This window comes from Lepisma saccharinum, chromosome 17 (assembly GCF_977018435.1).
Source record: "Lepisma saccharinum chromosome 17, izLepSacc3.1, whole genome shotgun sequence".
NCBI classification, from domain to species: Eukaryota; Metazoa; Arthropoda; class Insecta; order Zygentoma; family Lepismatidae; genus Lepisma; species Lepisma saccharinum.
The window spans coordinates 28,789,976-28,812,538 of NC_139245.1; the positions used below are offsets into that span (position 1 = coordinate 28,789,976).

At 38.6% G+C, this 22,563-nt stretch overlaps 1 protein-coding gene and 1 pseudogene across 2 annotated transcripts; one reads left to right on the forward strand and one right to left on the reverse strand.

Annotated features, from left to right (window-relative positions):
* The first annotated feature begins 111 nt into the window (after nucleotides 1-111).
* LOC146001351 (uncharacterized) lies at nucleotides 112-912 on the forward strand. Its single transcript, XM_083138666.1, has one exon. The coding sequence runs from the start codon at nucleotides 112-114 to the stop codon at nucleotides 910-912; it is 801 nt and encodes a 266-aa protein (XP_082994792.1).
* A 947-nt stretch (nucleotides 913-1,859) lies between these two features.
* Nucleotides 1,860-14,492, reverse strand: LOC146001352 (longitudinals lacking protein-like pseudogene; annotated as a pseudogene). The gene is made up of 3 exons (XR_014443572.1): nucleotides 14,348-14,492; nucleotides 5,189-5,389; nucleotides 1,860-2,114 (listed from the first exon to the last, which is right to left on the reverse strand). The product of XR_014443572.1 is annotated as a longitudinals lacking protein-like pseudogene (transcript).
* Between the last annotated feature and the right edge of the window lie 8,071 nt (nucleotides 14,493-22,563).

Sequence of the window (22,563 nt, forward strand, 5' to 3'; positions counted from 1 at the left end):
CAAACGCATAATCAAGCGTGCAGTTGAAGGTTGTGTAATGCTGAACCAGGAAGACTGCCAACTTCTCCTCAACATCCACCCATCTCCCGCAATAGCTTATCACATTCCAAAATGCACAAACAGGAGATTCCGATGCGCCTCATCGTCGCAGGGTTCAACCAACCAATGGTCCACCTCACAAAGTGGCTAAAAAAGAAAATCTCTGAGCACAATCACAAACTGACCTACGTTTTCCGAAACACCACAGATGCCAAAGAACTAATAACATCAATAGTACAAGCCAACCATGCCAAAATTGCCAGCATAGATATAGTTGACATGTATAACTCCATCCCAATCAACCTAGCCCTCACCTCAGTGGAAAGATGGCTTTCTGCCAATAAGGTCTCACCAGTGGAAGTGTCTGAGAGGTATCCATCCAAGTTATTGGAAATCTGCCTCAGGCACAACTATTTTCAATTTCAAGACAAGTATTTCATACAAACAGAAGGTTTGGCCATGGGCAACCCCCTGTCCGCTCCCATAGCAAACATTGTCATGCACCTAGCTGAGAAAGATATTCTTCACTCACCAGAACTCCAATACCTACGATATGGCAGATATGCAGATGACACGTTGGTCATTTTCAAAAGGGAAGAGGAAATAGATCTACTCATGGAAAAACTTAGCAACATTCACCCCATGTTGAAATTTACAATAGAACGGGAAAACCAAGGCATCCTTAAGTTCCTAGATCTAACCATCAAAAAAAAAGAAGGGACAACAAATTCACCACCATGGTCTATAGAAAACCAGGGGCAGGGAACCAGTACATCCACTCCCTTTCCAACCACCCACCCCAACATAAAGCCAATGTATGGCTTAACTTCTACAGAAGAGCTTTCTCTCACTGTTCAAGTGAAGATGATTTGAAGGAAGAAGTTACCATAGTGACGGACATAGGACTTCAAAATGGATACACAGTACATCAACTCTCTACATGGTGCAGCAGCAGAAATGCAAGTATGCCAACCTAACCTACTTCACCCAGCCAGCAGTGATAAAGCTAAATGGATTGCCTTCCCTTACCACCAGACTACATCCAACTGCCTAGTCAAGACCTTGAAACAATGTGACATAAAACTTGCACACAAACCAATGAACAAAGTAGCCAGTGCCCTAAGTAAACACAAGAGATCATTCCTTTCCCCACTACACAACCCAGGTGTATATGATGCCCGGTGTGAGTGCAACTCACACTACATTGGCAGATCCATCAGATATGTTAGTGATGAAAAAAATCCCAACCCACTACCGGACTAGCAAGGCACCTCAAGTTCAATAAACACAGGATCCAAAAAGTTTCAGTTAGGGACACATCGCACACCCTAATCGACACCAAAATCAAAGAGAAGCATGCAATTATGCACTTTCCGCACGAGCTGAACATCGACAGTGGTCAGGCTCATCATGTTTGGGTCCCGCTATTACAACAACTCAAACCCATCAAGCGCAGCAGACGAAATGCCTACACGAGCACCCCTAGCGGTAGTCGAGGAAACAACAACAGGAACCGGAAGTCAACCTAATAGTAAAGCATCGAGTTCTCAAGTGGATGGTGGCAGAGGCCACTGAAATTAATAGAACATTTACAAGTAAGTTTCACAGATATATCTTTAGTAACTCGCTTATGTTTTATATTACATTTGTGTTGTGTAACAGATCATTTACATGTTTCATTGTACCAGTGAAGTCACTGAATGCCTGGCACTACACACCTCGTCTTGTCACACGTAATCCTACCACGCTGTACTTCATTACAGTGAGGGTGATACCTAATAGCAGATACACTTTGAGAACTTGCTATTTATTAGTTCTCACTAGTTGAAACAAAATTGAGTATAATCTGAAGCGTGTGCAAATGTCCCCATCCAGTAAACACATACCTTTTCCTTCACTTGTTCTGAAGCTCCTGATAATCCTCGAATCTGTAAGGTTTCTGCAGCCCTTAGTAGAGCAGGGAGGTTTTCCTGTCCAATATTAACTTCTCCCTTGTACATAAAGCACAGGAGAGACTCCAATTCTGAAAAATGGACATCTTGTAAAATGATCACCGGGTGCTGGCAAGGATTACTCTGGAAATAAAAAAAAATGTGACAATTAGATAATTTCTGTTTTAATCAATTCAGTCTAGGATGAATTCTGGCTTCGTGAACTTATTTTGCAAGCATTAGAATCTTTCAAGAAACAAAATGAAGCGAAATTGAAGCAACATTGTTAATATATCCTCATTATATTAATTTATTCTTCCTAGCTGTGTGAAATATAAAACTTTAACATATTCAGACAATCGTGCACCTCTAACTAAAATCATCAAAGATTTGTAAAATAATATTTTTCTGTACAAGCTTTAGATCTGTTTCAATTTCTGCAAGAAATATGGCTTTGCACGCACATACCACCAGTAGAGCACTGGTGATGTTTCAAGCTACTCGAGACATGTGCAACCCTTAAACAACAGAAATATTTCAACAGTGTTAGCTTTAACCCTGGGTGCATTTCCGGCACATAATTTGAAATTAAATACTACCCTAAATTAAATTTAATATCTCATAGAGTAGAATTATGAATTATATCTCTTTTGGCTCGGCATAACTCTACTTATGAACATTTGTCAACTCTTATTACTCAAATTAGTCATTCAATTAATATCAGCAGAACTATCAGCTGACTACATTTCAAAATATTAAAAACCCAAGACAACTAATTTCTGACAAACCATCAACTACTGAAATAGAGGATATATTGTTGTGAACTGAAGCAGTAGAGTCTTCTTGAAAAGCCTAGTGACTGTGGTAAATTGTAGCTAGCTACAAAATTTGTACCTGTAACGGGGCAATATTTTTAAAATTGTAGCTGTGGTTGTAGATTTTGCTTTAAAATTCTTAAATCTTGTAGCTGGTTTTCTTGGCATTTTGAGCAAAAATTTGGTTTGTGGCAACAGCGCAAAACAATTATTGACAATAACCATTAATTGTGCACAAGGTTCATAAAGAAATAAGTCTATTACAAGATAATGGCAATCAGGACAACCCACATTATAGATACCCTGATACACCAATGGCATATATCAATACAATCCAGTGAACAGTTATCTGAATATACAGAGACTTAAACATGTGTTTGGCATGTAACTAAATGCCCAGAGAATAGATACCCAAATATGTAAATGGGATATACCCAGACATACAGTTGACAGATACCTGGATAATCCAAATGTCAGATACTCAGATAAAAATATACAGACATCATGATGATAAATCTACTAACTAGTAGTAAGAACTACTGCTAAGGGTTTCCTTTGAATATCCATGTGGTTTTATTTTTATCAAATAGCAGCACAAAAGTAAGAAAGTAGCAACTAATGTACAGGAGTAGCTGTAGCAAAGTAACTTTTAAAATATAGCTTTCTGATTATGGCAAATTCCACTACATGGTACAGCACCACAGTTGCCAAATTAAAAGGAAAGGATGTTCCAGTTTTGGTCATTCATGTTGCTATTTTGTTTGTTGTACTTTCTCAAGGGACATGCATAAAGATTTTGAGAGTTTCTTGTAATGCACAGGTCAGTGGCCATTCCAAGGCATCCTGGTGCAAATTGTTGTCCTATTGATATACCACTACACAAAATAAGTGCATTTACATCGTCATATTACTTGCCACAGATAATAACCCTTGCTTTCATATTGGTAATTACTCAAAAGGGCTGCATTGAATCCCCACCCAGTACTTTTATTTGTAATTTTGTTATTTAGCATCATTTTTCTGGTACATTTGGCTATTCATGATAAGAATGAGTGATGATTAAATAAAACTGATGAAGAGCACTCACGAAGACACAAATTAAGCGTGGAATTTGAACCCAAAACCTTTGGAGACAACATCGTGAGTCCAGAAACTCAATGCCTTCAGCTGAGAGAGCTCTGATTACGGGTTTTCTTACACTCTCACCTTGTAGTAACAGGTCCCAGGTTTTATTCTCTTCTCACAAACGAAGCATTTTCAAGAGAAATGTTCCAAATAAAAGTTAATTGACTTTAAGGGGGAAAGTGAATGTCAGTATGCATGTTTTACTAGGAGGACATTTCAATTTTTAAAATGGAATTATAATTATTATTTTAATATACTTATTCCCTGGTTTATTTCATGCAATGAGCTTACACTTGTACAAAATGTATGTTTCTTTCAAAAATGCTTTGTGAGATACTTTGCATTATCAACTTAAATGGTCCACCTTCTATATTTTAATACCATAGTTTGTATCTTAGTTAGAACTGTAGACTTGAAAAATCTCAAAGTAATAAAAGTATAGTTTGACTTAGTCATAAACAGAGTCAATTCAAGTTTTGACTAATATTAGTTGAATGTCTACATCAACAAATATATTATTCAAAGGCTCATTCCATGTCAAATCAATCGATAAAAAATAATTTTGAACCTTAAGGATTCAGATTTTTAGATTTTTTGCTTATACATTGCACTTATCAAGAGGACAAAAACTGCCAAATTTCAGATTTTTTATGCTCTTAGTTTTTGAGTTATTGACTTTCAAAAAAGCTAAAATCCCAAAATTTGATGACACTTTGAAATCTTTAAACAGCTGTAGATAAAAAAACTATTTGACCTAGAGAGCTCAAATTGGAGTCATTCTCTTCTGCTTTTAGTGGGCTTTAATTTGAAATGCAACATGACAGTGGTGTTTGGATTTTGTAATTTTTAAGAAACTTGAAAAAATGTTCTTTTGAAAATTTCAGAAACACCATGTTTATTTTTATTTTTTTAAATTTATGATTTGAAGATATCAATTGACTATTTGTGTGCAAAATTTCACAATGGGACGGCAATGAAAAATCAACATCAGAGACAGAATTAGGAGTTTTATACATGTGTATAAAACTTCTGTATCGGAAAGAAAAATGAAGAAAAGAATTGCTGCAATGATAAAAGCAGATCACTTAAAAGACACCTCCTACTACGCTATTGCCATACCAGCAATCAAATCAGTAATGATACACTTTAAAACTTTAACATCTACATTTATACATGCAGAAAATTCATATTATGTAGAAGTATCACGCACAAAATGAAGAAATTAGCACCCTGCTGTAAGAATTTTGGCATAAAGCAACAATAAAACATATTCCTTACCTGAAACACTTTTCTAAAAAATGGGCTACATGCTGACAGAATGACTTTATGGGCACGAATGCACTGACCATCACTGGCCAAAGTAACATCTACCAAGCCTTCTTCTTCCCATAAGTGCTCGAAACTGGTCACAATATTTGTTTGAAAGCTGTTCCACTTTAAACAAATTTGTTGGCCTGCCATTTTCTTGGCTAATGTCACCTGAAAAGAGAGGACAAAAGCAATGCTAACTTTGCACTTAAATGCAATTCAGAAACATATTTAAACATGACTGTGTTAATGTGGATTATTTTTGCTGTTCAAATACAATTTAAAAACACTGAGCTACTGAGCCAGTCTGACCTCCCCTGATTTTTTGCTGTCTGTCGCTGTTTTACCTGCGTGGAATCTTCTCTGCCAGTGTTATAGCTCGACCACAAGGAAAAAAACCTTCCGTCCAAAGCGTTCGCGCAACTTCCCTGCCGTTATCGGTGTTCAGGGCAGTGTTGCCAGGTCAGATTTGAAAAATTCGGGAGATTGTTCCTTGGAAACCAGAAGTTCTGCTACAAAATCCGATGATCTAATAGAAGAGGATGAACGACGTTCTTGGGGGGGGGAAGGGCGGCATAGTTGTGCGCACTGGGGGGGGGGGGCAAGGGGGAGTGGCGCGCATTGTTTACGGTGTAAACGTCACAGATACTTTTGTAACAATGGTGCTTAACCCAGCACCCTGTGTTTGGCGAAAATATACCGAAGATCTCCATTTCAGGAGTGGACATGTTTCAAACAAAAGAAAGTAAACCGCCCTAAGGAACCGACCAACATCTTTCATCTCTTCCGCATTTTCCGGTTAGAGGGTGCGTGGAAAACACCCTCAAATTTGCCCTTTCTCAGCATCGACACAAGGGGTTGGGATGCCTCTATTATCGCGAGGAATTTTTATGACAGGAAATGGTAGAAAGTTGTGTTCACAGATGAAGCTAACGTGCCGCCTTCCGTTGTCAGCGATTTTCCACAATCTTTCAAGTCGAATGCTAACAATAACAAATCAATTTGCCTTCTGATGGTGTTCGTGTGCAGCTATCGATAGGGGTGGGCACGCGTCCTGCACCATAATGAAAAAATGCATTACGTATGTGAAATATATTTGGTGAATTAGACAGCATGTCTTCCTCAATAATTCAAGATAGCAATGCTTATGCTAGGGTGCCACCCATCCTCCCCATCTGCTAGAAATACACACACACACCCACAAACGCATACATGTATAACATAATTTGCCCACGCTACGAAGTCAGTGTTTCTACCTCGTAAGGCAAGGACGTTTCACTGTGTTTGTGTCACTTCATCCATTTCATCAGTTTTTCATTCATCCATATTGTCGTACTTACCCGTAGAGGCACAAAAGCGGCGTAAAATAACTAAAATAAAAATAGAGTTTAGGGTGGGATAAAATACAGCCATCTAAAAATAGTAATGTAGTAAAAGTAATAAAATAATGATAATTATGTCCTAGCACAATTGAGTAGCGTTTGACATAATTTCACAGTTCAAACAGCACTTTTCAGGGCTGAGTGGAGTTCCACTCCACATCTCCCCTCCATGTTCAAGTAAAGATGAGCAGGAAACGTGTTTTTGAGCTGGCCGTCGGAGGTGCCATAGCAATAGTTTATTATGGAATCCTACCGAGAAATCAATAGGTCTGGCAACACTGACGTTGGCGACACTGAAGGCTTCTTCCTCCTGTCTTTTTCCCCCACCCGCCAGCGCGATGGGGTCTGCGCAGGTTTCTTTCCTTGTGGTTCCACTATACCGCAACAGGATCTGTTGCCTTTGAAATACAACAGACTTTGACGTTGCCTGGTTCCTCCCAGCATAGAGATGTTAATTATTGAAGATCAGGCACACACAGGAAATGTACTACGTAGAAATTTTCAGCGAAAAATGCATTAACCTTTTAACATAAAAGCCCGAGTATACTCGGGTTTTTAATTTCCACGAAAATATAATATCCCGAGTATATTCGGGGTAACTTCTTTTTATCCGTACACATTTTAAAAGGACGATTATACTCGTTTTTCTATGTTTCTGCATGTTTCCGCTAGATAGTGCTGTTGAAGTTGTTGTTTACTTGTCTTTCCGGTAGATGTCACTAATAGTGCTGTTGAAGTTGTTGTTTTTTTGTCTTTCCGGTAGATGTCACTAATCTCCTTCTTTTGATGTTTATTTTCGTCTACGGCATAGGTGTGAGAAAGTCAGTTAGGGTGCCTTTGTTTTCTTCCGTGTTTCTTGGTGGTATTCTTCTTCTTATGTGAAAATGGAGAGTGAAGAAGAGCTTGATATTCAGTTTAACGGTTCAGATAGCTCCGAAGAAAGTCATGAAGAAAGTTCAGAAGAAAGTGATGTGTCAGATTCATCGGAAACTGACTTTGCAAGTGCCAGACAGTGTGCGTGATGCTAGAGGGGAAAAGGCTAGAAGAGAATCCAGATACATGTGTGAGGAATGCAGTGTAGCTTTGTGCATTGATCCATGTTTCAGGGCTTATCACACAGTCAGTAACATATAAACAATGTATTTCACATTTAGTGGGTACATTTATACACGTTTTAGGACTAATGACAAAGTCCCTATAATATAAACAATTGTTTTCAAGTTCACTAATTAGTGTTTCAGTGCTATTTTGTGTTTATTTTGATTATTAAAATAACTTACCTTGATTTTTTAACAAGTTCTATTGGTAATATTTTACTCATTGATAGCACGAGTATACTCGGGATTTTATCTTAGGGGCTTTTCAGACGCATGTATCTCATTGTTGAGTTGTCAACAATCAACATTATTATAACCATATATAATGTTCTTAACTGATTATTTCAACAGAGTAATAAAAAAATTACATTAAAATCGAAACAATTTTTTTAATAAAATCTGTATGTTAAGAGGTTAACATCTCTACGCTGGGAGGAACCAGTCGAAGTCTACTGTGCTTCAAAGGCAACAGTTCCCGTTAAGGTAGCATTGGCAGAGACGATTCCACACAGGTGCGACAGCGACAAATCAGGCGAGGCGAGGCTGGCTCAGTAGCTCAGTGGTTAAAGAAATCGTATGGTATGCCAGAGACCCAGGTTCGGGTCCTGGTCGTGCCTGCATTTTTTTGCTGAAAATTTATACGTAGTACATCTCGTGTGTGTGGCTAATCTTCAATAATAATACCAACTCTTAACAATTTGTGGGATCATTTGTTGGTGTTTGACTAGTCGTAAAACAGTTGCTTTGTGAGGTACAGCAGAAGCAGGGGATTTTTCTTGGAAAATCTCTTGCACATGAGTGTAAGAATGAGTAGTAAAATACTCTTCAGCAATGCACATGCGCTGCTCCAAAGAATATGCCATGCTGAATCAATTAAAAGAACAGGCATAGTAGCATCGAAAGTGAGCGAAGAGAATTCAGTGTAACCAGAGGAAGACTAGGATTCTCTCAAGAGTCCAATTTCGGCACAAAATCTTGGTTTATAATTTTTCACGTAAATGTATAGCCAATACTTAGGCACATGTGGCATGCGTCTGTTGACAATATTTCGACCTGCTGGCATTGCCATATATGTCCCAAAAATGGCACTTTTTCACTGAACCCATAAAATTGCCAATAAAAAATCCATCAAATGTTGCACATGACCAATGTTGGTAGCAAATGACAGATTGACATGGCATCAGTCATCCAACATCTAATTATGACCCTTCGATAATTTCTTACGTATTTTTATCATTCAAAAGTGCATTTCTGAACAAATTTTAACGCTGCCTTCCGCCAGTTATTAATTTATCTAAATTTTCTGTATGGAGAAAACTGATAATTTTAAACACTCTGTATAAGAAGCTGAGCATCACAGTATTCAAAACATCGCTAAATCATTCGAGAAAACAGGAAATGGGGTGTTGGGGGACAAAGAGTAAGAAATTTTTACTGAGTCTCTGGAATGTTCACAACGTTGATTTAAAAAAAATCATTTGCTAACTTACGCTGTACTGCAATTTGAACTTAGAATCATCAAAATTTCATAAATATTACAGCATAAGATCACAGTCGCCAGGCTGAAATTTTTAGTCGCCATGGCAACCGAGATTTTTCGAGCCCTGAATGCTTCTTGTGCATTCAGGCTATGTCATCATACCCATGTTTTTTTTTATCATTTGTTAGCAGACACTGCAAAGAACTTCATTATTCTATGAAATCAGTCCGTTATGAATATTTTATTCCAATCTCATGTCTAGAATCTTACATTTTATGCATAACATGTCACACACAAAATGCTGCAAAATGCCCGATACGGGTTTCGTACTGTAAAAGAAGTAACACATCACAAATTATGCTGTGGTAGTTTTAGAGTGGGTGGGTGTTTAAAGTGCATTTCTAATCCCAATTAGCTTATCCGAGTGTAAAATGTAAAATACAAAGTAAGTACGTGAAAATGAGTGAGAGACAGTGCGAGTATTTCAACTACATTTCTAGCCCCCTTAGCCTGAGTATAAACAAACTCTGACAAACCAAAGACAAGGTGAATAGCACTTCGGTGTAGGTTAATTTTATTTAACACTTTGGCTGCCACATGTGCCACCTGCAGTACAAGCATTCATTTTATTATAAAGCCAGGAAGGAAGTATTTTTGGTTTCCTGTTGAGGTGATCAAATATTTGTATGAAGTAAATTGTAAATTGCTTTTCAAATTAAGTACATAAGTGTAATGTGTTGATTTATTGTGTTTTTCAACATGCAATTTCTTGAGAGTTTGTACATAACATTGTGACAGTCAGAGGTACAAGGATTTTTAAAAAATGGGAAAATAATTACATCTTCATGTGCTTCCACAGTTATTTTATCAGCAATAAGTTTCAATTGCTGATGTTCGATAATTGCAGTTTCCAAATTACGAACGAGAATAAATAATTTTCTAAAGTAAAAGTAGTAGGGCTAAGGCAAAAATATAACAAGACACACACAAAAGAACATAGTCAACCAACATGCAATAGATCTAATAATAAAACACTGCACTACAGAAATTACATTTTCATTCCTATAGATTGTCCAGCGAAAAGAATAGACTGTTGCTTCAAATGGGCTTTTACTTTCCCTACATCCTCCCTCTTTTTAAATATTGTTTTCACTACTGAGCGCAAAGGTGAACACACACTTGCTTTTCTTTCGAATGCAAAATGCTATTCTGGAACGGGTTAAGCTTTCAGACCAGGAAAAGTTCCTTCCAGCAGCACGTGTTTTTAATTTTGTTTGTGCAGGGGCACGTGAACGGAGGGGAACGGTGAACCCAGCGTTGTCGACTGCTTTCCACCCCACCCCCTCAGCCAGTACTGCGGTAGGCAAAATTTCACGGAAGGAGAGGGTGACTGACCGTTGGTTTCGACAAGGAATGACTGTGGCGGATCTGTGCGTTGGGTTGTGTTGTGTTGTGCTGTAAAAAACCGTTGGTTTTAATACTGAAATATGAGCGAAAGTAGTGTAAAGAAGAGAAGGTGTGGTGAGGTTCTCAAAAGTAAAGAAAGGCAAATAGTAATGAATATTTTTGTTTATTTAAAACAGAAAAATCCGGATCGCAGTGTAAGTTGGTTAGCCAGTGCCGAAAGCAACTCTAGTTTCTCGGGCTACTGTGTATAAAATTCGGGGCGAGGTTTCTCAAGGTCCTCTTGAAACACCAGGTAAGAAACGACCAAGGAAAAGATCGCCAATTACAAGTAGAAATGTAAAATATAATGATTTTGTCAGAAGTGCTGTGCGACGTAAAGTTCACGAATTCTTTTTTAAAAACAAACCCCCAACACTTAATTCTGTTCTTGTTGCTGTTAATTCTGACTCCACATTACCGAATTTTGAAAGATCAACGTTTCATGTCTTTCTCAAAGAACTTGGCCTTTCGTATGAGAAAAGGGGCAACAAATCCATGTTAATGGAAAGAGAAGATTTAATTTCTCTTCACCATAAATATTTAAGAGAGATTAGGAAGTTTAGGCGTGAAAATAGAAATATTGTTTACACTGATGAATCCTGGGTAAACACCGGAACCTCAGTCAATTATGAATGGAAAGACAAGACAATTACAACTGCAAAACAAGCATTTCTGGCAGGTCTTTCCACTGGATTAAAAAATCCAACATCTCACGGAGCGCGATACGCTTTAGTGCATGCGGGTCACAGGTTAAGCATTATGTGCGTAGTGTAACAACACTACATTCAAAACTAAAGACATTGAAAATTTAATCACTGAATCATTTAAGACAGTAACAGTTGAAAACTGGCAAAATTACGTAAAACATGTCGTGGACATAGAGAAGGAAATGTGGAATGCAGATGAATTGCAGGATGACGTTGATCAGATAATAATCCACTTGGGTGAAGATTCCAGCGAGAGTGATGATCTGACTAAAGAAAATGATTCTGGTGATGATTCTGCAATGGAAGGAATTAACCCCCTGGAGTGACATGTGAGAGAAAAGTAAGTTCATTAAGAATTATTCTTTCAGTTTATGTAATTTTGTGAATTTGTTTCTTGTTTTTAATAATAGCTCACCGTGAACTTATTTCTTCAATTTGTACGTACCCGCGATTCAAGCGCCACGCACGTTTGTTTGGTCTTGTACTTTCACTGCCAACTGGTCCGTTACTCGCCCCTGCGGCAACCGGCAACGCTGTTCTCATATACCCAAGAGTCTATTCTTTTCGCTGGACAACCAATACCATGCCAAATTGGAACTATTGCTACCTCTGGGCAAAACAATATGTTGCATTCCAATTTGAACAATACTAGACCGTGGCAGTTCAACTGGTTGAGAGCCACATGAACAATTGTACTTGTGCTACAACAATTTGCCAAACTGGGCAGCCAAAGTTCTTATTAGTCATTAATGTATAGCTGCCGTTTACTGGTTCTTGAGACCAAAGTCCAATCCTATTCCTTCCAAATAACTCAACCAATTGTCTAATGAGTAAACATCAAATATGACAATTATGTGGGAAGACTTTTAAGTTTTATACGAGATGTTGCTTAGATCTCCATTCCAAAATAGATATTTCATTACGCCATTACCTTATATGAACCCATTGATACCACGTGATATTGAATGGAACAAACTCGGCAGTTTTTTCTAACATGGTACTGCCCCATCAAAGAACACTGCCTGAATTTGAAATTCTGGCATTCCTGTGATAACCTTGTACCCATGCCACATGTAATTATCAGTTTATTATAAGAAATAATACAAATTGCAGTGTCCGAAATAAAATTATACAGTTAAACTTCCCTGCGCATATTGCTCATTACTTACAGGAAAATTTTGTAAATAATGAGCAATCGTGCCAATCGCAGACCACTCAATTTTGCTTATTTTGCAATTTCTACACGTGACCGCCAAATTTTAACTTCAAATTCGTGATTAGGAGGCCTCAATTAGAGAGTATGTGAAATATTACAAAAATCGAGGAGGGGTCCGGTATTGTACAATAATTGATAAAACATGCACCTAAATATGTATTATCAAATGGATCTGTAGATAAATAAGTAGTATCAAAGAATATGTAATATTAATAATAACTGAGTATCCAAGAAATTTCAAGAATTCTGCTAGATATTTGTTTTATTTGAACATATTCAGCATCATTTTAAGGACATAATTTGTATCGGTACTAGTTTACTATCCTTCGGACAGATTTCTTCATTTCTACAGAAGAAACTACTTACCGTAATAAGTTCCTGTAGTATTGTCTAACATCTGGAAGGTGTTTTGTGTGATGTGGGAATGTTTCATAGCGGAAATTCAACCATTGACGCCTAGCCCCACGAACCATTCATACATAGCCCCACGAACCATTTCCGGTAAGGTTAGGTTAGGTAGGGTCACAATAGGTTGCAATAGTTAAAAATTGGTTTCGAAAAAAATATGCGTAGCCACACACACCATTCTTGCATAGCCCCACGAACCATTGACACATAGCCCCACAAACCATTTGCGGAAATGTACGTTCTTCAGTTACAAAAACACTTTTTTTTAAAAAAAAAATGATCAAAAAAACGTGAATACATGTTAAAAAATTATCCGCGAAGCAGATAGGTAAGTACAAATGTCAAAAATTGACGAAACTCAGAAGTTATAGGTGTCTGAAGGATAGTAAACATTTACCTTTGTATCAAATTCATAATCTCAAAAAAGTACAGCAACGTGTACATATTTAAGAAACCAATCTTGTCAACTACCTATTAATTACTTTTCACATTGCAAACTATTGTAGAATATGTCAATGTAGGGGCAGATTCAAGAAGACAAGATGGTGTAGTGGTAACGTTGTCACCTTGTAATCAAGGGGTTCCAGGTTCAATGTCTGATGGAGGCACATAGTGGTTTGAATCCCACTTTAAACCGTAGGTCCAGTACCGATTAGCATTACTGTGCATAAAGTGAATTTAAAACCCCAAAAGGGGAGAAACAAAAGCATCTTTTGTATTTTTTGGTCTTCAGCCTGCCTTTCGACTTGACAATCAATTTTAGATGACCGTACGCACTATGCATCTCATTGATTAGGAAATCTGACATCACATGAGCTACAAATTTTCATCATCATGTTCAGAGATCGAAAATATAAGAAAAAGAATCAACGTAGCAAAAAATACCGAAATATGTTGTTTTATGTAAAGTAAATTAGGAAATATGTAATATCCCAGCAAATATGCAAAAATGTTTAACATAAAACTTATGCAAAATCATGTCAGTTATATAATTCGTTGTCATTTTCCTGTTCAAAGTATGTATCTAGAAAGGAATATAATATGTAATTACATACAAATCAGGGCTTTAATGATAAAACTAATCTCGTCCACCCGCTAGGATGAATTTCTTCCCTACTACCCCTAGTAAGATATAACAAAGACCGCCATTTATTATATTATCCCTGGGATTACCTAGTACATTCCAACAGCCCTCGCCCCTCCAATATATATATAGTTTTATTCATATTCCTTCTCCGTTTTGGATCTATCGTGCATACTACAATTTGTCTTACAAATTAAACCCGATAAATGCCGCTAAACATAATTCCTTATCCCATGCAACAAACGGGAGGGATTATCCCACAATGTAAACAGCTACGTTTACGCTAATTGCAGTGTAGTTTTCACTAACCTGTCACATTCGCACACATAAAATGAATTCTTGACGTGTTTCACAGGCAGTATACTTCATATGCAAAGGAAGTTAAAGGGAAAATACAACAAAAACACTATTATATTGACACTTCTAACTGCGACCATTTCTATCTTGTGCGAACTTCCGGTGGCGCTCTACCTCTTCCGGTTGAAGATCCATAGAGAAATAAAAAAGACTGTGGCCAGGAGGTGGCAGAGAAAATGGATTATATTTGTATTTTTTGATGTTGTTATTTAGCGTCGCTTTTGGCATCGTGACGATGAGTGATGATTAGATGAAAGTGATGGAAGGACACTTACAAACATGCCCATGCTATAGCGTCTGAATAGGGAGAGGTTGATGAAATTCAGTGGATGGGAGATTTCACACCAAAACATAGGCGCCGACTGCATGGGGCTTGGGGGGGGGGGCTCGAGCCCCCTCAATATTAACGATGTTGGGGCTGAGCCCCCAAATAATTTTGCTTTAGAGGATCTAATGTATTATTTTGCTTCTTTTGTAAAGTTTACTCTGAATTGTGCCACATGAACTTAACTTTAAATACACATTTGAAATGTTCTAGACCATCAATTTGGGGGGCTGAGACCGCTAAACCATCAACTCTGGGGGGGGGCTATGACCAGAGACAGCAAAACACATGACTTATTACTATATACTAAGTATGTAATTATGAGTATTGTTAATATTTTTACTAAAAAGAGTTTCAAAAGACGATGTGAACTAGGGTAGTGGATGAGACTTTTGGGCTACAAGTGGCTCTAACATGACATTCAGAACGAGGTCATTGATATATTAGGGAGATCTGTTTTGCGCTCCGTGGTAGCAGATATTAAAAGTCGGGAATATTTTGCTATTATGGTTGACGAAACTTGTGAAATATCCATTCGTGGACAATATTAATATTCTGCATTAGAACTGTGAATAAAAATTTTGATATTTTTGAGGAATTCGTGGGCTTTTACGTGATTCCGAACACTGAGATCAAAACTTAAAAAAGGGAGAGAGTGAGTAATTCATTAATTTATTTCAGTGATCAGAGCCCCCCAATAATTTTGACAAGTCGGCGCCTCTGCACCAAAACCAAAGCGACAGACGACATGTGACACGCGACACTAGAGTTTCACACCGAAGCGACACTTGTTCGCATAATGCCGTCATGGATTATGCATCTTTCCGTTTATTTAGTAAATTCTTACTAAATTTCTTAATAAAAGAAGATAAAAGTTAACACCCGGATCCCAAGAATTTTACTCGTAAATACCATTCCAGTATTTAATATTGTATACATGAGCCCCTGAAATTGAATATTCATAAATAAATTCTGGCATAATCATAAAGACAATAATTATTATGTCTAGGCTTGTTGACAAAAAAATATGGATGGCGTAGCGGTAACGTCGTCGCATTGTAACCCATTGATCCTGGGTTCGATACCCGGTGGAGGCACATAGTATTGAGGATCCCACTTTAAATTGTAGGTCCAGTGCATTTGTGCATAAAGTATTCGCGATTAAAATTAACCGATATGCCATCTGGTGGGATTTTCAGGAAGTACTCTAAGTAGGATACGTTGTGTTGAAGTCGTTTAAAGCATGGTGAATATGCGAGAAAGTAAGGTCTACTGTTCAGGTTTTTTTTTTTTTTTTTTGCTCTAAATAGTTTTATGGGTTAGAACAAATTAAAAGTTTTCATGTGTTTCCACCCCGTGGAATCAACAAAATGAAATTTGTTAATAAATCAGGGAAAACGTAATTGACAGAAGATTGGTATGGGGGATATAACACTGTAATTCGGCAAGGAAATTACGAAGAATGCACGAGTCTGCTTACTTTATTTATCGAGAGATAAATATATATTTCCATGAAAGTAAAGTTTTAAATTGTACTTTATAAATAAAGCTTTTTTTTCCGAAAAATCATGAAGCGTCTTAACCAATGCGTCCATGTATAACCGGTGTTACGTATGTGTGAAATTTGGAACAGGTGCAAGTCGATTAAGAGGGAAGATGAAAATAGTTTGAGAATGAATTAATGTCAAATGTAACCAGAAAAAAAATGGATATGCTAATGTTACTGTTTCATTCAGTACGATGTCCTTTTTTCAGTGAGTATAGCCTGGTGATGAAATCGTGAATATTATTATTAAACCAGCCTTTCTCTTTCGAGAATGAACTGCAACGATATGTTCGCAATTTTCTCCTGTCCCAGCTTTTCAAGTACAGGTCAATTTCAATTCCTTTATTTTCAAATAATTTCCGAGAACCCCCAGTTACATGACGTGCAGATGATACAGCACTGCTTTGGACAACCAGTGCGTATACATAGTTTCGTCTGCATTTTCCGTGTTTTTTTTCCCTATCATAATTAAATGCTTCGTTCTCAGTACAGCTTCACGTTTGTTAGAGTACCTGGAATTCACATCGCATTCGCAATATTTAAAAATAATGCGTAATTTAAACGTTTTCTACCATACCAGTCATGACAACACGCTGCTCTTTTGTACTACTGCTGAATGTAAACAAAGATCTATCCTACTTAGAGCGGCCATATTGGAAGCGACACTAGCGCTCAGGTGGTAATTTTAATCGCGAATACTTAAAAAGACAAAAACTCACAACTCAAATATGAAATTTGGATTATGCTATTTGTCAATCACTTCCAGCCAAATTTGTGTTTTTTTAAAAAAGAACAAAACAAACTTTTTTTTGTTTAAAACATTTTTTTGTTTTAAACATAGTTTTAAACATCAGTTAAAAAACATGTTTTAAACAAAAGAAAGTCAACCTTTCCACAGTAAATTATAGTTAAAATCGTTAAAGAAAAAAATACTCATTGTTATGAGTACAGTGGCGGCAAGGACAGTTTATTTCCCTTTGGAGATAAGGTTTACCATACTGCAGGGTAGGGGTGTGCGGGACAGAATTTTTTTGGTCGGGACGGGAAATTCTTCAAATCCCGACATTCGGGACGGGGAAAATTCTCAATTTCCCGACAAAGTCGGGAAATTTTCGGGACGGGACATGTTCGAAATTTCCCAAAGCTCTTGAAATCTCGAATTCTACACGTAATTTCCATCTTAAGTGCTTGTTTTTGCACTTCTGGTACAAAAACTAACAATTTCCGATAAGTTACAAACATTTACAATGCAGAAAACGTCGAGAATTGACGACTTTTTACAATGACTATTCGGTATTTACCGACTGCTTGGGATCCCGAAAAGTCAGGAAGTCATTTTCCGAAGTCTGGACCGGGACGGGATTTTCTTTTTCCGATCCCGGTCCCGACTTTTCGGGATTCCGCACACCTCTACTGCAGGGACAAAAGTTGGGGGTAATAGCCCCCCTTTTTCCGTCACTGCTGAAGTAGGTTAGGATTCATATTCATCTAAATTTCAAGAAACTAAATATTATAGAATTACTATTCTCGTCCTGGAAAAATCAGGGTGCCTGAACAGTTTATATAGCAGAAAACAACCTGCAGTGTCATAATAGATTCTCCAGATCAATTTATCTTTCCAAGTACAAAATTATGTTACCAAAAGTAAGCACCTGCGCTTCAGTAGTACAGGTGGCCCGGTTCTAAATCCTCATTTGGGGCTCGAATCATCATGTGGGGCTCGCAGTGGTGCCAACTCACCCCCCGAAAATTTCACCAACTGATATTTTGAAGCCTTTCACGGTGTATGTTAACCTCACAAGCAGTGTTGCCAACTCGGCGTAGCTTTTTATGGTGTATGTTAACCTCACCAGCAGTATTTCCAACTCGGCGTAGCTTTTCACGGTGTATAATTTTTTTAGCTTTTTTTTGTGTGTGAGTGTACATGTGTTTGGGCGAGGCGTAGCCTTTTACGGTGTATGTTAACCTCACCAGCAGTATTTCCAACTCGGCGTAGCCTTTTATGGTGTATGTTAACCTCACAAGCAGTGTTGCCAACTCGGCGTAGCCTTTTATGGTGTATGTTAACCTCACAAGCAGTGTTGCCAACTCGGCGTAGCCTTTCACGGTGTATAATTTTTTTAGCTTTTTTTTGTGTGTGAGTGTACATGTGTTCGGGCGAGGCGTAGCCTTTCACGGTGTATGTTAACCTCACAAGCAGTGTTGCCAACTCGCTTTACAAAAACACTCGCTGAAATGGCGCTCGCTGAAATAGCGCTCGCTAAAAATGGGCGCTCGGGGTCAGTTCTCGGAGAGAGGTTAATTTAACCTAATTTTTTTTACCTCTGTCTTCCACATGTATGTAATGCGATTTGAGGAGAAGAGGGTGAATTAACCTTATGGCTGACAATGTTCTATAAAATAACAATTCCTATGAACTCTGTAAATTTCCGAACATATGTTGTATTCACACTTTTACATATCTTCGAGTGTACATTACAAATCTGCAAACAGATTGTGGCTAACTCGTACTGTTTAAGAGATGAACCTACTTCCGGTCGCCATTTTGGATTTCCGAGCATAGGTTGTATTCACACTTTTACTTATTTTCGAGTGTACATTACAAATCTGCAAACACATTTTGGCTATCTCGTACCGTTTAAGAGATAAACCTACTTCCGGTCGCCATTTTGGATTTCCGAGCATAGGTTGTATTCACACTTTTACTTATTTTCAAGTGTACATTACAAATCTGCAAACAGATTTTGGCTATCTCGTACCGTTTAAGAGATGAACCTACTTCCGGTCGCCATTTTGGATTTCCGAGCATAGGTTGTATTCACACTTTTACTTATCTTCGAGTGTACATTACAAATCTGCAAACAGATTTTGGCTATCTCGTACCGTTTAAGAGATGAACCTACTTCCGGTCGCCATTTTGGATTTCCGAGCATAGGTTGTATTCACACTTTTACTTATCTTTGAGTGTACATTACAAATCTGCAAACAGATTTTGGCTATCTCGTACCGTTTAAGAGATGAACCTACTTCCGGTCGCCATTTTGGATTTCCGAGCATAGGTTGTATTCACACTTTTACTTATCTTTGAGTGTACATTACAAATCTGCAAACAGATTTTGGCTATCTCGTACCGTTTAAGAGATAAACCTACTTCCGGTCGCCATTTTGGATTTCCGAGCATAGGTTGTATTCACACTTTTACTTATCTTCGAGTGTACATTACAAATCTGCAAACAGATTTTGGCTATCTCGTACCGTTTAAGAGATGAACCTACTTCCGGTCGCCATTTTGGATTTCCGAGCATAGGTTGTATTCACACTTTTACTTATCTTCGAGTGTACATTACAAATCTGCAAACAGATTTTGGCTATCTCGTACCGTTTAAGAGATGAACCTACTTCCGGTCGCCATTTTGGATTTCCGAGCATAGGTTGTATTCACACTTTTACTTATCTTTGAGTGTACATTACAAATCTGCAAACAGATTTTGGCTATCTCGTACCGTTTAAGAGATGAACCTACTTCCGGTCGCTATTTTGGATTTCCGAGCATAGGTTGTATTCACACTTTTACTTATCTTCGAGTGTACATTACAAATCTGCAAACAGATTTTGGCTATCTCGTACCGTTTAAGAGATATTCCAAAATTATATATATATTTGATAAGCGACAACAACAGAGCCATCTCTGTACAAATGTTGGAACTCGATGAATGCTTGAGTGGGACAAGTTATTTTTTTTTCAGTACGTCAACATTTTTAATTTTTTTTGCCAGTGAATGGGTTAGGTGACTTGCAACGACGAAGGCCTTCTAGCAATACGAACTTAGCTTATGCCGGCGTAATTCGCTAAAATATCTTTAAATTTGCATATTTCTCATACCGCCGTATCTTGTTCTATTAGACCTCTTCAAGAAAATCGCCAATTAGTGAAAACTAATTGAGCACAACAGCAAAAGAGGTGCTAATAGGGCAAGCATACAATAATATGGGGATATGTGAATTGTCGGTTTCTTCGATTCAGATAAATGGATCGAATTGAAACTGGGATATTTTGCATTTTTTTTATATGATAGCTAAAATAACAGAGATTTTGATTGGCTAATAATTTATACGTGGTGTTTTCTGATTGGTTTAAGTAAGCAAAATTTCTATTGGCTGTCTAAAGCCGGAGCACAGCGCTGATTTCTCACCTTTGCTGGATTGGCAGAGGAACCCACATGGCGGGGGATAGAACCTGAACGGGCTCCACCAAAGTATAGGAGACTAGAAGCATATAATTTGGCGGAAAAACCTAAGTAAGGTCATAGAGAATATTTCAAAAAAAGATTTTTTTTTTAAAAAAAAAGTTAACAATTATATTTTGCATTGCACAGCATTGGATATTAAATAACATACCCCCAAAAAATCTCTGCATTATGCGTTCTGTAAAAAATTGCCCTACGTGCCAAACTGCTGTGTCAAGTAAACATTTTCAAAGGCACTGTCGTACTTGTGTGCCGGGAAAACAAATATGTGCGACCAAACTGTGCTCTAAGTGTGGAAAAAATATTTCTATTCCCAACTTCAAGCGACACCAGCTTACTTGCAAGAGCACTGGAACATCTCTACCGCAACCTTCCAAGCGAAAGGTAGAAGTAACCTCTCTCGATGCATCGCCACCTGCCAAACGCGTCAAGCTGGCGAAGAAAGCAGACCGGTTTGCGTTTGAGCATTTATTAGAAGACTTTGACATAACATCAGACAGCTTCTGCGATGTGCGTAGTTTTCTGGGGAGCGAGCGAGCTAAGATAATATCCATCCTCAACGATGCATTGGCCACACACTCCACTAAATTCTATGCTGTGCTATGCTGCAAGTATAAGAAACCGTCTGATAAAATATATAAATTCTTCCATGCCACAAAAGCAAAAACACTGCATCAGGCAGATGTCACTGACCTCGACAGCATCTACGACAAGTTTGTCGAGGAGCTTGTGGCAAAGCACGAGGAGCATCAGGCTGAAGGCTCGGGCGGTTCGCTGTGTGGCGACCCCCACAAACTTCGTTTGAAACTTAACAAATTCCTGCCACTGGCAGGGTCTAGCTATATTGCCCTGCCACCCGAGGTTAAAGCAAAAAAAGCTATTCTCAATATTCAGAACAAAGACACCAAATGCTTCCTCTGGTCGGTGCTGGCAGCATTGCACCCTATACCTTGGGAAAAGAGTCCACGCCGTGTTGCACACTACAAGCAGTATGAGTTGGAACTGGAGGATGCAATGGCGGGGATTGCCTACCCTGTAGAAGTCTCGCATATTCGCAAGTTTGAGGTTCGTGCTCGTGACTTGTTGGGCCTGCAATTAGCCATCAATGTTTACGGTCTCGAGAACAAACATGAGGTCTACCCCATCCGCGTGAGCAACGTGAGCAACAACAACGAGGCACGAGAAATCAACCTCCTGCTCATCAAGGACGAAACCCATCACCATTACACCCTCATTCGCTCGCTCTCTCGGCTTGTTTCGAGCCAACGGAGCAGTGATAGTCACCACGTCGAGGTGTGTCGCAGGTGCTTGTCTATATTTCGCAATCGAGAACAGCAGGATTACCGGCGCATCAGAGGTCCCAACATTGCTGCTGAGAAGCTAGCTCGCCACATGCTCTACTGTGGTACCAACAAGCCTGCACGAACTATCCTGCCCGAACCTGGTGCAGTAGAGTGCTTTCGCAGGCACAGTGCTATGGTGAAGCATCCTGCCTATATTGTAGCAGACTTCGAGGCCTTTCTTCAACCTCTGTCTAACTGCGAGCCCAACCCCGAAACATCCTCTACCATTCCTTTCCAAATCCACGAGGCCTCGAGTTACTCCTATGTTGTGGTGTGGCGAGACCAACATATTGCCTCCGAGCCCTATGTGTATCGCGGCCCCGACCCGGTCAAACACTTCCTGGAGAGAATGCAACAGGAAGCCATCAAGATAGGGAAGGTGCTGTTGGCCCCCAAGCCCATGCTGCCTCTGTCTCCCAAAGACAAGCATCAGCACGAAATAGCTCTAAATTGTCCTGTTTGCAACTCGGTCTTCACTGACGATAACAAAAAGGTCCACCACCATGACCATTATGGGACCGGAAGCTACATTGGCCCGTGGTGCAGCAGGTGTAACTCAAGAGCCAGGGACCCGCGCTTCATACCGGTCTTTTTTCACAATGGCTCGGGATATGATTTTCATCACTTGGTCACACATCTAGGGTACGACAATGCAAGAATCAATGTCCTGGCACAAAACGAGGAGCGTTATATTAGCGTCAGCAAGT

Excerpts from the sequence above, each read along its gene's own strand:
- LOC146001351 (XM_083138666.1), top strand. The coding sequence starts at position 112 with ATGCACAAACAGGAGATTCCGATGCGCCTCATCGTCGCAGGGTTCAAC.